We start from the raw sequence: 17,354 nt of genomic DNA on the forward strand, positions 1-17,354 counted from the left end.
AATTAATGCATGCATAAGTGTACCAACGTGCCTACCGTCCCTGTCCTATTGTTTCTTTTTCTTCTTCTTATATGTATCCATTTCATGTATTCATAACCATGCTTATACTTATACCTGTTATTTTATAATTGGTTGACAAAATTAATTAATTAATTAATTAATTAATTAATGTATTCAAATACTGATAACTGATTTTAGACTGCTCCATTTTCTTGAAGGTCCAAAACTATTTTCAGAAATTGTTGAGAAGATGACAGGCCCCATACTTTACCCAGCCTCTTTCCACACCTTCTCTGGAAATCTGTCTAAACTTTTTAAAATATCATCTTTTTAAATATCTTTTCTTACCAGAGGGAGATGGTAGGGTGATCTGACTCTCCTTGAAGAAGAGTCATGTCTCCCTTGAGGGAAAGCAAACTGGAAATGTCTACAACATGCAGAAGGATGTGTATATACTGCCTAAGTTCTTCAGGCTGGCAAGGGAGTTCAACTCACAACCATGCTCTTTGTATTTCTGCTATTTTACGATGCATGGGTATTTGTGAAAGAGAACAATCTCAAAAGTAGGCAACAAGAAATTAGAACTCTCTCCAGCTCAAGTTGTTGCTTCAAAGTATTTAAAAATCTCCCAGGTTACCTTGGAAGTTACATCATGTTACACAGAATAATTCCAAAAGACATTTTGGGAGAAAACTGCACACCTGGGAGAAATGTAGTCTGGAATCCCAGGAGGGAGGGTCTGCATTCCAAAGGATGAAGAGATAGTGAAGTTTAGACTGTTTGATTGGGAGGAAGAGGGTCAAGATAGCTCTTCCCTAGAAATTCTCAGAGTATTTCTTTAATGATGCAGGCACAGATCGTTCTCAACTTACGACCACAATTGAACCCAAAATTTCTGCTGCTGAGACATTTGTTAAGTTTTTACCCCCATTTTAGAATTTTTCTTGCCATAGTTTTGTTAAGTGAATCATTGCACTAATTAAGTTAGTAACCCAGTTGTTAAGCGAATCTGGCTTCCTCATTGACTTTGCTTGTCAAAAGGTCACAAAAAGGTGATCACATGATCCTGGGTCATTGCAACCATCATAAATATGAGTCAGTTGCCAAGCATCTGGATCATGTGACCATGGGGATGCTGCAATGGTAATGAGTGTGAAAAACAGTCATAAGTCATTGTTTTAACTTCTGTTGTAACTTCAAACATTCACTAAATGAACTGTTGTAAGTCAGGAACTATCTGTAGTTGCTTTAGTTTGGCAAGATCTCTGTCTATAGGTGAGGAACAATAAAGGAAACTGCTTAGAAGTAACTCTATATGTCTTTCTTGGCTTTTGGAGATAGACATCATTCCACTAGCTAATGAAAAAGAGAAGATACAGTGTCAAGATGCAGCCTGCTGCCATTTTGAAAGAAAAAATGTCTTTCGACTTAGCAGTGATTTTTTTCAAATTTTTGGAACATTCTAAAAGTGTCCCCTGCTGTTCATGGAAATAAAACACATCGGATTAATGTGGCTAGCACCTTGTTATAATATATATATTTAAGTTTAAATAATACTACAACTAAGTTCCCCTTCTATTCCCTCATCTAAGGCATTAATGAAGATATTGAAGAGTACTGGGCCTAAGATGGAACCTTGTGGCACCCCACTGCTTACTTCCCTCCATGTAGACTTAGACCCATTAATGACTACTCTTTGAGTACAGTTTGACAGCCAGTTGTGAGTCCATTTAGTGGTGGTACTATCTATTCCACTTTTTTCTAGCTTACTAAGAAGTAGGGTGTAGTCTACTTTGTCAAATGCCTTGCTGAAATCTAAATATATGTCCACAGTATTTTGCTGGTCTACTAATTTAGTCACTGTGTTGAAGAATGAAATAAGATTGGTTTGGCATGATCTGTTTTTAACAAACCTGTGCTGACTGCTAGTTATTACTTTACTTGTTTCTAGATGTTGGCAGATCTGTTTTTTTATTATCTTTTCCAGTATCTTCCCAGGTATTGACGTTAGGCTGATTGGTCTATAGTTTCCTGGGTCTGTTTTTTTCCCTTTTTTGAAGATGGGAACCACATCAGCTCTTTTCCAGTCCTCTGGTAGTTCCCCGGTGCTCCAGGATTTTTGAAAGATATGGTGCAGTGGTTCTGAGATTACCTCTGCCAGCTCCTTTAAAACTCTGGGATGGAATCCATCAGGCCCCGGTGATTTGTTTTCATCAAGATCAGGCAGGTATTCTCTTACTATTTTTTTGCTTATTTTAACTTTTATTTCTGGTCTGTCTTTTACAGTTATGTTTTTGGTGGGTTGAAATATAGTTTCTTTTTGCGTGAAGACAGATGCAAAAAATGAGTTAAGCAGTTCTGCTTTCTCTCTGTTGCCTGTTACTTCCTTGCCATCTTCTCTCTTTAGTGGACCGACTGTTTCTTTGATTTTTTTCTTGTTATTTATATGTTGGAAGAAACTTTTTTTTATTATCTTTGACTTTTGTTGCAAGTCTTCGTTCGTTCTGGGCCTTTGCTATCCTGACTTCGTCTGGATCGCATGATCCAGAAAGAGGGCTGAGAAAATATCTACAGACCCCTCACATCCTGGATATAAACTGTTTCAACTCCTCCCCTTGGGACTCTGCTATAGGACATTGCCTGTTAGAACAACTAGACACAAAAACAGTTTTTCCCTCAGGCCATCACTCTGCTAAACCCCTAATTCTACAGCACTGTCTTATGCCTAACTATGTAGTAGGGCTGTATTATTATTTAGCCTTCTCATCTTTCCTATTATCTTCTCCTATTGATATCTTATGATTTATCACTTTGTTGTTTGTATGTGCACTCTTATGCACTGGAGAGGAAATTCCATGTGTGTCCAATCACACTTGGTCAATAAAGAATACTCTAATTGTATTATTAACTCTTATGTAAAGAAAATGTAGTAGAAATTCATTATGAAAAAAAAATGCAGTCAGAACAGTTTATAAGTAAAAAGATTAATGAAATTATGAAGACCACAACTCTAGCATGTACTAATTTTGAAAGAAAAAAATAGTATTTCTGCACAGTTCACAGGGGTAGGATGCTGTACTAGAAAGAAAATGGAGAAAATAAGTTTTGTCATTATGTAAACAGCTATTTAATGGGGTTAATAAAATATTATATCAAGAATTATGTTATATAAGAATGGAACAAAAGAATACTGGACCCCAAAAATTGCTATCAGTGGTTCTCAATGAAAAGATTTTAAACAAAAACCTCATGATTGTTAAACTAAAAACAGAACAATTACTTTTAGACATTTGCCAGGAAGATTTTACAGTAAATCGGTTATATATAATTAATTTAATTAATTCCTCAAGACAAATAAGTAGCTACAGAATTTGGTCCAGCTGAAATGACTAATTAAAAATGCTATTGCTGTATTTCAATAAGCCAGAGTAATTCAATTTGGAACCATCTCTCATTTGTTATTGTTGTATTTAAATGTTGGTTAACATTGAGGTTCCTAGATACCCATGAATAGATAACTGATTCTCATCGCATAGGGGAGGATGCATTTTCCATATGATTCATCCTCCATGCCTGAACAAAGATTTGTTCCACAAGGCTGCATTTGTTGTCTCAAGACAATGTGTTATTTGTTTACACTTTTGGCTCAATGTCTTTGATACAATCAAAGATACAATCTGACATGATCTCAATCAATACCATTGATTAAGTATCAAACCAGTTTATCACCTTGACTGTAACATATAATCATAGCACTTCAGCTAAAGAGGCAGTCTGAACTTACATGTCTCTGTTGCATAAACATGGGAACATTTGATGAGTTTCTAAAAATATTTCCCCGTTTCTGAGCAGACAGTACAAGCAAGAAGACGGGGTTTTCATTTTTCCATTATTGTAGAGAATATAGCAAAACAAACAACCAAGAATAAAAATGAGCAGTGGTGTTTTTAATTTGTATATAATAATGATTAAAATGAAAACATAAAAGAAAGAAAAAATAGCATTGATATTAATACTGAGCTCCATCCTTTACGTTAGACCACATAAAACATTGTCCTGTTTATCTTTTATTTTACAAATGTCTTTATATTTCACAAAGCCACAAAGAACAAATAAGCAAGACCTCTATTTTGATATGCCTAAAATTAAAATATGATCTAAACATTATGGGGAAATAAAGAAAAGGCTAAGGGAAAATAAACTGTATTTGGCAGTTAATGCTTACTTTATCTAATGTAAGGGGTGGTGTGGTGGATCAGCAGTTAAGATGCTGGGCTTGTTAGCTGGAAAATCAGCAGCCCAGGTTCGAGACCTGAGTGACATGTGATGAGGTGAGCTCCCGTTACCTTCTCCAGCTCCTGCCATCCTAGCAGGATGCAGATGTTAGTAGATAAATAGGTATCACTTCAGTGGGAAGGTAACAGTGCTCCATGACATCATGTTGGCCACATGACTGCAGAAATATCTTCGCACAGCACTGGTTCAATGGCCTTGAAACAGAGATGAGCACCTCCCCCTATAGTTGGCAATGACTAGGAGAGTAAAATCCACAGCAATTCCTTTACCTTTTAAAAAAAAAATCTAATGTAAAGTAATATTTCGTACCTTTACTTTGGATCTTGATGATTTCTCCTGTTAAAATTTCTTTTATTCTTTGACACATAAGACTTTTCTCAATATCTGCATTGACTTTTGTAAGTATATTTTGCTGTTCAGAATACCAATCTTCCAACTGGGGCCAAGCGTCCAGGAATCCTATAATTCTACACAATAAAATATCAAAATCAAGATCACAAATACTGAAATGTTGCTCAATGTCTATGGAGATTCTCAGTCATCCAGGTCATGGTTGTCCCAAGGATACTTTTTTCCAAGAGGCAACTGGACTTTCCAGAAAGTCCAGTTGCCTCTTGAAAAAAAACAACAACTTTGGGACATGAAATGATGCTCATAATCCAAATAAGAAGAAATGACTACAATCAACATTTACAGATGGCTACAAGCTATGTTGAGAATTGGATATGTTGGAATTGGGTATGTCTAGTTTAATGAAAAGAAGGCTTAGGGTAGCATGATAGCAATGTTCCGATATCTCAGGAGTTGCCACAAAGAAGAGGGGAGTCAAGCTATTTTCCAAAGCACCTGAAGGCAGGACAAGAAGCAATGGGTGGAAACTAATCAAGGAGAGAAGCAACCTAGAATTAAGGAGAAATTTCCTGACAGTTAAAACAATTAATCAGTGGAACAACTTGCCTCCAGAAGTTGTCAATTCTCCAACACCGGAAGTTTTTAAGAAGAGATTGGATAACCATTTGTCTGAAATAGTAATAACCATTTGTCTGAAATGCCTGAGCAGAGGGTTGGACTAGAAGACCTCCAAGGTCCCTTCCAACTCTGTAATTCTGTTATTACGATACTGATGTAGAATTTTGATATTATCTATTTACATTTATCAGCTGGTTCAAAAAAGAAGTCAGTGTTTAGCCATATTATTTCTTCTATGGGCATACAGTGAAAATCCCACACTTTGTTATCATCCAGGCAAAGTTTTCTATATTTTTTAATTCTTGCTACCTCTCCCAACCCAAAATGCAACTAACCTGTGCTGCATCTGGCCCCACGCTGATTTTAATTCCTCTCTTTCCTGGATTTTTGTTTGTGAAATTTGAGCAGTGGTTTTGTGTTCACTTTGATAGGAGTCAACTGTTGGATTAAAAAAAAGAATAAACTTTTGAAACATATTTTTATGGCTGTATGATGTAAAGAAACAAAGATGAATAACATCCTTTTAATAGTGTCTAATATTTATAATATCCATAGTGATGGATTTTATAGCAAGAATAAAAGAGACATTTTGATCTTCTTCCCAGCTTCACCAAAATGCTTGTGTATCAACAGGCTACCATGCCATACAAGTGCTTCTCTGTTAATGACTGTACAGCAACCGTTCAGCACTTCAGTGATCACATGATCATGATCGGGGTGGTTGGCAATTAGCCCATATCTGCAATGGTTTCAAAGTCCTGCAGTTACATAATTGCAATTTGCGACCTTCTCTGCCAGTTTCCCACAAAAAAAAATGAGGAAGCAGCAGGAAGTTGGACGTTGCGATCAACATGAGGTCCTTGCTTAGCAACCCACACAGTTCTTAACAATGGTAACCAGAGATTTCCAGAACTGCTGTCACTAAGCAGATTGGTTACATGATGTTGTGCTTTAAAACCACATTGCTACGTACTATGAGATTTGAAATTATGGTACAATTGGTTGGAAGGTAGACACAAAGCTGATAGATGAAGGGTATGTAGGAGCTATAGTAGGTTGAGATAAATAATGTTTGTAAGTCTGTAAATATTTGGTTTATGTTGGATGCAAAAACAAATTTGTAATATATAGTAACAACCTACAAAATTAGATAGTATGTCAATGGGAGTGAACACTGATATTGAAACACTGTAATGAGTGGAAATACGTTTTATGATGAAAATATGATTAATAAAATTTATTTTTAAAATAAAAAAACACATTACTTAGTGATGGAAATTCAGGTCCTAATTACCCATCATTAATTAAAGACTATAGGTATTGATGTCAATCTCTCAATAAGCTTTGACCCTTGCTGCATGCTTTAAATACTGAACTTACCCTTCTCCGTTGCTATCCGATTCATCACAATGGAGTCTGTAACATCTAACAAAATCGCAAAGTCAAGACCAGGTGAACGCACAGGGGGCTCTTTTGGAGCTGCAGGGTCTGTAACCAGTGTGGGCCTTTTCAAGTTTATTGTATTAGTTTCTGTCTGGTCTGGATCTCGTCCAGTCAGTGCTTTTTCAAGCAGCTTGGCCTGATTGAGTGTCATTGGGAATCCATCCATGATCCAACCCTTTTCTGGCTGTAGCCGACTAAATCAAAAAAGGGAGGCAGGGAGGGAGGGTTTGACAAGAGAGATCAAGACCAAAAATGAAATATATTTGGAAGAAATTATTAAAGCCTAAGTAAAACAAATTCCTTTGAAATGTGCTCCTTCTTCCACTGCTACATTTACAATGTTGTTCCAAAATTTCTGTTTTGGAATTCTGATACATCAAGAGCACAGATTCCGAGTAAACTCACTTCAGTCAACCTTCTCACAATTGGTGCTTTTCAAATGAGCACCAACCGTGATGAGCTTAAAATGAAGAGCTTTCCTTCACTTTTATAAACCTGTGACAAAAACATGCCCCAACAAACTTTTTCTTATGTGTCTTCAAGATACTCCCACATGACACCTGTGCCAGTGTTGTCTTTGCCTACACTGGCATTACATTAATATTTTATTTCTTTTCCTGGGAAGCTTTGTTATGTCCCAACCTGGTGCTCTTCACTTTAAACAGTGATATGAGATCACCAGTAGAAGAAAGGTGGGCCTGTCCTCTCCCTTTCATTACCTTTACGGGACTTTACCAATTCCAAATCTAATTCTTTCAAAATAGTCTTTCCATCAGTATTGGAATGGGGGGAACAATAGCTAATTAGTGTTGTTGGGATGGGGTGTGCTTCACAGTGAAGTGGGAGAGAAAGGGTGGGAAGTGACCGTCCAATTGAATCAAATACTTTCATGTCACAAATACCACTAAACTTGGTAGAATGCAAAAGCAAGAAGGCAGTTCGGTATATCTGAGGCAAATATATCAATATTGAAATACTGTATATTGTATCCTACTGTGATTCGCCCCCTGGTGGAAGTATATTTTGAGTTGCTTTGCAATGAAATTCTTACATGAATTAATTGTGTGAAAACTACACTGCATTCTACAAGTAACAAGGAAACTAATAACATAAGAGGGGGGAAAAACTTCAAAGGACTATTAATAATTGCAGTGTTCTAAAATTCTTAGCACTTGTATCAACTGACATATCTCTGCCTCAATAAATAAAGAAGAACAGGGCCAAGTATTTAGGGGAACTATGTTTGGCTGAAAAGCTACATTTGACTTTGGGAGAGTCAAACCCCAGGCAAATTAAGATTAGAAACACTTCATAAAATAATCCTTTTAGACTTCATAATCACAATGATTGTCTAGATAATAACTTGTGTAAACATTAAAAAAGAGCCAGTTTGATGAAGTAGTCATAAGGCACCAGCCTAGGAACCAGGAGACTATGAATTCTAGTCCTGCCATTGTCTAAAGCCAGCTGGGTGACTTAAGGCTAGTCTCTGTCTAGTTGGACTAGAAGACCTCCAAAGTCCCTTTCAGCCCTATGATTCGATCTAGTCTCTCCCAGCTTTAGGAGGCAGGCATAGGCAAGCTACTTCTGAAAATATTGCCAAGAAAACTGCAAGGACTCCTCCAGGAGGTAGCCAAGAGTTAAGATTGATTCAAAGGCACAAAAACCAAAATAAAATTAATGATTGTGATCCCCTATATTACAAACATATATTAGACTCCACTTACAAACTTGCTTGGGCTAAATAAAACAAACTAAAATAAAAATGTAGGAAAAATAACTTTGCAGGTAGTCCTCACTTAATGACTGGTTACTTAGCAACCATTTGAAGTATCAATGGACCTCCCTAGAGCTATTTATCATCTGGTTCCAGAGCCTACACACACACACACACACACACACGCGCGCCATATGATGGTATTTTGGATGCTTGGCAGCCAGCCCACATTTATGGTTGTTTGCAGCATCCTACAGTCACGGGACAGTGATTATTGGCAGTTTGCTGGTTTCTGGTGTTGACTTTTGTTTTCCAGCAAAAAATACCCATTGAAGAAAATGGGTTTGCTTAAGGATTGCAGCATTCACTTAGCAACTGCCATAAAAAAGGTCATAACATTGGCACAGTCACATGGTAACCCGCTTAGCAGCCACCACAACTTATGACTATAATTCTAGGCTCAATTACGTTGGAAGTTGAGGACTACCTGTACATCATTTGTTATTTGCACCAGGTGCTGTTTTGTTTGTTTCATCTTGCAGACATGTGGATATATTTTCCTTGTGTGTCATTTCAGAGCCACAAAGCTCTGAAAGCTGGACAGTGAATATAACGTAATGTTATGATTAATATTTCCTGTCTGTGTAAACAAGCTCTTATTATTTTTCTGTTTAATGGGAGACAATTTCTAGACTAATTTAGGCATCATTACAATGCCAAATCTGACCCTACTATTACAATAAAAGCTAAGCAGATATTTATGTCATACCTAATAGCTTCCACCATGATGCCAACTAGTAATTCATCTGGAATGTTTTTTCCTTTCTTTAACAATGTCTCTGCTGCTGCACCAAGCTGAGCACGAATAGAAAGCTGTGGAATTTATGACAGACATTTAAAAAGATATTCAAGTTTAGTAAAAACATAAACTTTTCCCACGTGTGTGCATTTCTTTATTAAACTTAAATCCCATCCTTCTGCTCAAAACAATGAAAATCATTTTTAAAAAATAAATGCGCGCTGTGGGAATTCTAATTAAAACCTAAAAACAAATCATTCAGAGAGACAACACTACCTGGAATTCTTATTTTAATATGGGAAGAAAATAATTGACTTATTTTGAATAATTTAATGTTGCTACAGCTTTTTAAACATTATTACAAGTTTATACAGTCATCTTTTTAAAAACTACCAAAAAATTAATTATATAAATACATTAACATAAAAGATTTTAAAGAGTAAAAACAATAAAACTAACAGTTTGAAAACAATTAAGCAGAAATTAGAGGATTTTGCCGAACTAAGGAAAGACACAGGAGCATAAAGAAAATTCAAATTTTGGGTGAAATCAATCCACAGAAAGGATCTACTTTATCTCTGTCAGAGGTTTATTCAGTGCAAAAAACATTATCTTCCCTATTATTGAATATCAGCAAATTGTGCTGTAATCAGTACAGCATCTTATGTTTAAGATAAAGACTTAGTAAGCCTGTGCGGAAATAAGTGGTTTCCTAGATAATTCATCTTTACTATGCACTCAATTATTAAATGATACCTTGATTCTGAAACAGGTTTTCAGTAGCTGGTTTTTCTTTAATAACTCAAATAGGAAGTCAGGACTGAATCAAATTCTAGGACGTTGAAGAAGGAGAATTTAACCTTTTGCTGTGGTCGCAATGTCAGTCAGATGCTTATTCAGTAAGCACTTCCTATTTGTAATAGGAATGAAACTCCTATAGTATCCTATAGAAAGATGGTTGGAAACTATTTTGCATGGCCACACAAATTGGAATCAGAAATAAAGAATATGAACTGCAACCACACAAGTGTCTGCTTAAGTATAAAGAAAAAATTATTGACAGTAAAAACTATATAACACCAGAAAGGTCTACTACAGGGAATGGAATGGAATGGAATGGAGTGGAGTGAAGTGGAGTGGAGTGGAATGGGATAGGATAGGGTAGGATAGAATAATAGAGTTGGAAGAGACCTTGTATGTCATCTAGTCCACTGACTAGATGACTCTTCTATTCTCTTCCATTTTACACGGCCACACAAGATGACTTTTCTATCCTCTTCCATTTTGCATGGCCACACAAATTGGAATCAGAAATAAAGAGTATGAACCACACAGTGTCTGTTTAAGTATAAAGAAAATTCTTGACAGTAAGAACTATATAGCACCAGACAGGTCTACTACAGGGAATGGAATGGAATGGAATAGAATAAGAGAGTTGGAAGGGACCTTGTAGGTCATCTAGTCCAACCCCACCCCCACCCCTCCCAAGCAGGAGACCCTACAGGAGAGAGGGACTGTGGGCTCTACCTCTCTAAAAGTTTTTAAGAAGATACTGGACACTTTTCAAGAAGAGTTTTAATTGGTTTCTGGCATATGAGAGGCTGACTAGATAACTCTTCTATTCTCTTCCAAATCTACAGTTCTATGACTCTATACAATGAACAGATTCATTGGAAAAGACCCTGATGTTGAGAAAGACTGATGAGGCAAAAGGAGGTAGTGTCATCGACGCAGTGAGCATGAGTTTGGGCAGACTCAAGGAGACAGTGGAGAATGGGGGGAGGGGGGGCTGGCGTGCTATGGTCCATGGTCACGCGAAGAGTCAGACTTGACTGAACAACAACACATATAGAACAAAATGCTACAAACAATAAAGCTCCCAGATCCAGAAGACCCTAAAACTCAAGTCCATTTAGTCTTGCCAGGATTCAGTTGAAATCTGTTGTTCCCCATTCAGACATCCACTGGACATCAACACCATTGTATCGTTTGTGAGGGGCAGAGATATATAATTGAGTTCCACCAGCATATTGATCATGCCTCACCTCATGGCGACAGGTTCTCTCTCCCTTTGGCTTCATTGTACCGTGTTTCCCTGAAAATAAGACCTTGCCTTATGTTATTTTGCCACCAAAAAAGGCACCAGGTCTTATTTTTGGTGGATGTCATCCAATGACTAACCTCACTTGTGCACATCACCCCTAGCCTTCTTTTCACTATCAGAGGCCTTCAAGAAGTTCTTCGTTTGCAGCCAGCAAGGCTTTCCTTAAGGCCTTTGCAGCCGATAACAGAGCTCTGGATCGATCCGGAGCTTTGTTATCAGCTACAGAGGCTTTCAGGAAAGCCTTGCCAGCCTTGTTGGTTGCAGAAGAAATGAGCCGGCAAGGCAGGTGTTGGGGTGTGCAAGGCCTGGCTACAACTATCCAAAGGTAAGTAGTAGGGCAGCTCCACATACCCATACCCATCCTAGCTTAATTTTTACCCATCTACCGTGGAGTGGGCAGGATCTTAATTAGGGCTTATTTTGGGGGTAGGGCTTATATTGGACACACATGTAAAAATCAAGCTAGGACTTTCAGGGTAGGTCATATTTTTGGGAAACAGGGTAGATGTTAGATAGGAGTGGAGAAAATACCAAATTCTCTTCAAGCGAAGGGTACAAAGGCATCCAATCTAGCATTGGCTTTGCCTTGCTCATTATAGTCTTTATTGATTCACAATTGCTTTCCAACTTTGTCCCCTTGGCTTGACTCCTAGCTCTCCCCTTAAGGACTACTTACAGCTCAGTTCAGACTCTCTTCAAAAACATACATGGATCATGTTCAAGCATAAATTATAGTCAAAAGAGTTATTTAAGTTCAAAGAAAGAACTTGCACTAATTAATTAATGTTCTTACCCTAGATTTGAGCAACTACTTTCTAAAAGTTAGCTATATGATATTAGGTGCTGCTGTTTGGGGACAGCTTATACTGTAAGAAATTTCAAATTATTTTGGATGTGAAAGCAATGAAATGTTTTTTTTTTATAAACCTCATGAAACTGAACAATTAATGAACTTTCCCCAGCCTAGTGGTCTCCCATGCTAGCACTTTTAATCCCAAACGAACAGGGAGAAAACCAGGTTTGGGAAAATTGACCTGAAGAAAAGAAATATACATCTTTCAAAATATAGAAGAACCCCAGGGACCCAGCCATGCTCAGTTTAGCTTCTGAAGCTGAATTGAAAAACCCCAATGACAGTTTAAAAGTCTGGAATAGTTGCTTTGGTATAAAATATGTTTTCTTCAGCTTGGTCAACAAATCCAATCAAACCTATATGTTTGTATATAATATCCACACACATATAAAATTGTCTGTGGCTTATATCATCAAAATGTTCTTTCCAAATCTAAACTTTATTGTTTTTATTCTATTTTCTGAAACAAAAAAAATCTATTGTATATTGATTGATGTCTATACCTTCAGTTTTTAGACTTTTGTCAGAAACAACCTTAATATCTAAATACAATAGAAGTTAAAATCCAGTTCATACTTTAGTTAATTCAGCCTCATCCTCTATCTCCATTTGGTCAACCATCACAGCAGAGCCTGGTTTCTCAATACTTTCTAGGAACAGTAAAATACCAAAAAGCAAAACAATTAGGATTTGGATATTAATATTAATTCCTTGTGCATGGTCTACTACTCTCTGAGCCAAACAAATCTTGACAACTGACTTATCATCAATACGATGGCGTTTTTAAAGGCACATAATAAAATTTAATACTAAGGTTTACAAAAATGTTTACGTATTTATAACACAAACTGAAATAAATGGATTATTGATGAATTTCTCAGTTCTGTCTGTTCACTATTCCTTTTACCATCTATGTATTCAGCTCCCAAGAATTGTGGTATAACCAACATTTCAGTTTGATTCCTGAATTTCATTATGGTTACAGCTTTCAGATTAGCAGCAACTCTTCTCATTCCATCACATTCGTATCATGACCAAGTTTGCATTATTTAGCATCTTATCAAACTGACAGCCAGTTTGGTGCAGAGGTTAAGGCAACAGGCTAGATACCAGAAAACCTTAAGCTCTAGTCCCGCCTTAGGCATGAAAGCTGGCTGGGTGACTTTTGGCCAATCATCTGGAGACTGAGAGTTCTAGCCCCACCTTGGGCATGAAAGCCAGTTAGGTGACTTTGGGCCAATCACTCTCTTTCAGCCCAACTTAATTCATTTTCTGTCACAACCAATGGATGAACACTTTCTTGATTTGAAAAAAATGGATCCTCCACTTGCAGGAAAAACATTAGAGACAAATAAATAACATCTTATCACTACATGTGAGTTAAATCAATAAACCAAAACCATACCAATGTCTTCTAATACCAATGTGCATCTTTATATTGGTAATATGGAAACAGAAAAAAAGCATATGAGCTAAAATAAAATATGTGCCAAAATGGAAAAACATATCAACAATTTTAAACTTTTAAAAAACTTTTTTCTTCCAATGCAGAGAGAATGAGAATAAGTAGTTTGGAAGCACCCAACTTTCATCCCATGAGACATTGGCCATGCTTAATTATACCATCTCCACACACATCATGTGCCAAACAGTGCAAAATTCTGCTCCTGAAACTTATAATCTGTAGTTCTGCAAAGGATTTTGATGGTAAGAATCATTGGCCCAGCATTTTGTCAAACTTGTTGAAATAGTTTGAGATAAGACGTTGCATTAATGTCAAAATTTTACAAAGTGATATACTGTCAGCTTTACAGTGACAGTTGAAAAAACTTACAACTCCATATAAATTGGTCACAAATCCTGTTGTAAAGAGAAGGACCAGACACTATGAATGAAAAAATAAATTACTCCTGCAAACTTGGGCTACTGTAGCTGCGGTGTATCTGCAACCATATGTGGAGGCAACAAATTACAATGTTCTGGAGCTCTATGCTGGCCTCCAGGAGTGACCTGGATTTTTGCAATCCTTATGTGTTAGTTTTGGCAAAGCAAGAGCTTTGTGTTTTGACCATCTCATTTTAAGCCTGGTGTGGATGAACATTGAACTCCAACATCAGATTTTTATTTATGGATTTACCTTTGGGCTCCTCAATTGCTATGTTCTGTTCTGCTGACTCATAAGTTCTCAATACTATCAATGAAGCCTTAGAAGCCTCTTTTAGAACCTTTTCAAATAAACAAGCAAAGAAATAATTAGCCTTTTCTTTTTGGTAAATTCACTGGTAAATTTTGGAAGACAGTTTTGTAAAAATCAACACCGAATATAATAATTAAGAACTCAACAAGAATCTGGTGAAAGAACATTATTAACACTTTTTGATATGATGTAATATTGAGATGATGGCTGGGTTCCTACTTTGGACTGAGCAATAGCTGGTTAATCCTAGTTTGTTGGGTGAGTACAATTTATTTATTAGTGTATTGGATTTAACCCCTTCCTTTTTTGTCAATTTGATAAACAATCATTTATAATTCCGAACGACTGGATTCACACATAATGGGTTGCCATGAATCTAGCAGCTGTGACTGATAAGCCACGGTTTATTGCATAAAAAACAACAATGCCTTAGCATGTTGCATGAAGTCATCCCTGTTCCTCCTGCTGGATAATGAAATTTGTATTGTTTTCCAGTTTCAAAGCAAATTCGTGACATTGCTTTTTCTCTCAATGAAAACCAACTGTATGCAACCAATCAGACGCCTTCAGCTCTCTTGATTCAGAAAAGGACAAGGACTCACAAGTTTAGAGAGGTTTGTAAAAGATAAGCACAAACAAAATGGGAATGGATCTCTCTCTCTCTCTCTCTCTCTCTCTCCCTCTCCCTCTCTCTCTCACACACACACACACATTATTGTGAGCCACATGTTTAGTAAATTTATAAGGCCACTCGATTCCTTCATGACTCCAGATGGCATATAACTTGCAAACTATTTAAACATTTATGCCCTTTCCTGGATAGGGAGGTTCTCCACTTGATCACTCATGGCTTGGTCATCTCCCATCTGGACTATTGCAATGTGCTCTACATGAGGCTACCATTGAAAAGTATCTGGAACCTTCAGCTTGTACAAAATGCAGCCTTTTTTGACAAACTTGGGAGCCCAAAGAATGGTGCACCTAACACCTCTGCTGTGTGAATTGCATTGGGTGCTGATCTGCTTCCAGGTCCAATTTAAGGTGCTGTTTATGATCTTTAAACCCCTACATGGCAGGGGGATTTCATGTTCCCAAACCATCTGTATCCCGTTAGATCAGCTGGTCTCACCCAATTAGGCAGGGAAGATATACTGCAGATCCTGTCAGCCAAAGAATTCCAACTGGCAAGAGTCCAGGAAAAAAAACCTTCTCTGTTGTTGCCCCTCCCACCCACCCTGTGAGGCAGACCTCTATCCTTGGCCTTCCATAAAAGCACAAAAACATGCTCTATGCCAGGGATCCCCAAACTTGGCAACTTTAAGACTTGTGGACTTCAACTCCCACCAGGAAACACTGTTTAAACCACAGAAGATAAATAATCTCTCAGCGAACCAGGCTCTAAGACTAGACCGGGTGTCAGCAACCTGCGGCTCTGGAGCTGCATGCGGCTCTTTGGGCTCTCTGCTGGGGCTCCCTGTTGGGTGATCCCACCAGTGGCTGGCCCTGCCCCTCGCCCTCCCCTCCCAGTCACTCCTCACCTGGCCTGAGAAGTTAAAACACAAAAAACAAAAATGAGAAAGAGGGAGGTAGAGAGAGACCCATTTCCCACAGAAAACACCAGGAGCCACAAAACTTGGGTAGGCATGGTGGGGTGGGTGGGTCATGTGACTGGGTGGGAGTGACTTTGAGTTGACCATGCCCACCCAGGTTTTGAGACTCCTGGTGTTTTCTTTTCTGTGGGAAACGGGTCCAAATGGCTCTTTGAGGGTTTAAGGTTGCAGACCCTGGGACTAGACAATGACTTGATGGCACATAATTAATTAATGTTATAAATATTTTATTTATTTATTTGTATCACCTCTTTCTTTTTACAAATAACCCAAGAAGGGAACATATTCAACACAATTTTGTCGTCCTATTTTCGTACAACAACCCTGTGAAGTAGGTTAGGCTGAGAGACAGTGATTGGCTCAACGTCACCCAGGTGGCGAATTTATGGTTATGACAGGAGTTGAATTAGAAGGCTCCTGCTTTCTAGCCTGGTGATTCAACCACCAGACCAAATTGGATGATTACCAGCACCTTGAATTGTACAGGAGCAGCCCCATGTATAGGACTTTGCAATAGTCTAGCTACAAGATGATGAAAGCATGAGTGATTATCCTAACAGTCTATTAATTCAGGTATTGGATCATTAGATGAATTTTGCGAACTCTTTTCCATCCAATTGCCATCTACCTCCTTGAGCAAAAGCTGTGAATCCAAGAAAACTTCCAGTTACATCCCAATCTTGAAGTGGAACTTAAGAGTAACATCCTTAAACCTGGATAATTCAAATAACCACAGATATCAATCTTGTCATTGAACCATTAGAAAAAAACTACTATTTTCAATATATGAATACCAACTAAAACAAAAAAGCTGCTTTAGGCCATGGAATTCAAACAGTTATTCTTACAAGGCACAACAGAAAACAGAGATTTAATCTGTGAAATTCTCCTCTCCAAACTTTACTGAAAATTAATTTGCATTTGTACAAATAAATAGAGGCTTTTGCCCCCAATCAACAGCTTATGGAAGTATTTGGAGGTGGAAGGACATAATTGGAAATTTTATTTTAGGCCAACTTTAGTATCAATTGTTAAAGTCTGGTCAAACATAATATACAGTCCTTGGAAGCACAATTTCAGTTTACCATTCCATGCCAGGTTTTACTTACATTTATTTGATTCAAAGAAGAGCCTTCCATTCTGACTGGAAGTAGACTTTCAACCACAGTTTCATTTTCATGGAAGGATTTAATTGCCTCTGCAATCAATGCATCCAGAGATAGGACCTGGATATTAAAAACTGACACAGAGACAATCTGGTTGTAATGGGTTTATTATATTTTATGTCATCATAAAAAGAGATTGTAGGAAATGGGGTCAGAGGAATGCTTTTCTATATATCTTGTATACGTACAATAACAATAAA

At 37.5% G+C, this 17,354-nt stretch overlaps 1 protein-coding gene across 3 annotated transcripts in view; it reads right to left on the reverse strand.

Annotated features, from left to right (window-relative positions):
* The window catches only part of SPEF2 (sperm flagellar and cilia associated 2), a 113,408-nt gene that overhangs the window by 53,127 nt on the left and 42,927 nt on the right, over positions 1-17,354 (reverse strand). For all 3 annotated transcript variants that reach the window (XM_087958522.1, XM_087958523.1, XM_087958521.1), the window contains exons 12-18: positions 17,098-17,228; positions 14,319-14,406; positions 12,758-12,831; positions 9,195-9,298; positions 6,646-6,902; positions 5,601-5,703; positions 4,606-4,763 (exon numbers count right to left, since the gene is read on the reverse strand). In XM_087958522.1, the coding sequence (XP_087814648.1) occupies positions 4,606-4,763; positions 5,601-5,703; positions 6,646-6,902; positions 9,195-9,298; positions 12,758-12,831; positions 14,319-14,406; positions 17,098-17,228 (915 nt within the window). The remainder of the gene's footprint in view (positions 1-4,605; positions 4,764-5,600; positions 5,704-6,645; positions 6,903-9,194; positions 9,299-12,757; positions 12,832-14,318; positions 14,407-17,097; positions 17,229-17,354) is intronic.

The sequence above is a fragment of the Notechis scutatus genome, chromosome 2, assembly GCF_049901735.1.
Source record: "Notechis scutatus isolate UNSWTSFEM ecotype Mainland chromosome 2, rNotScu1.2, whole genome shotgun sequence".
NCBI lineage: Eukaryota > Metazoa > Chordata > Lepidosauria > Squamata > Elapidae > Notechis > Notechis scutatus.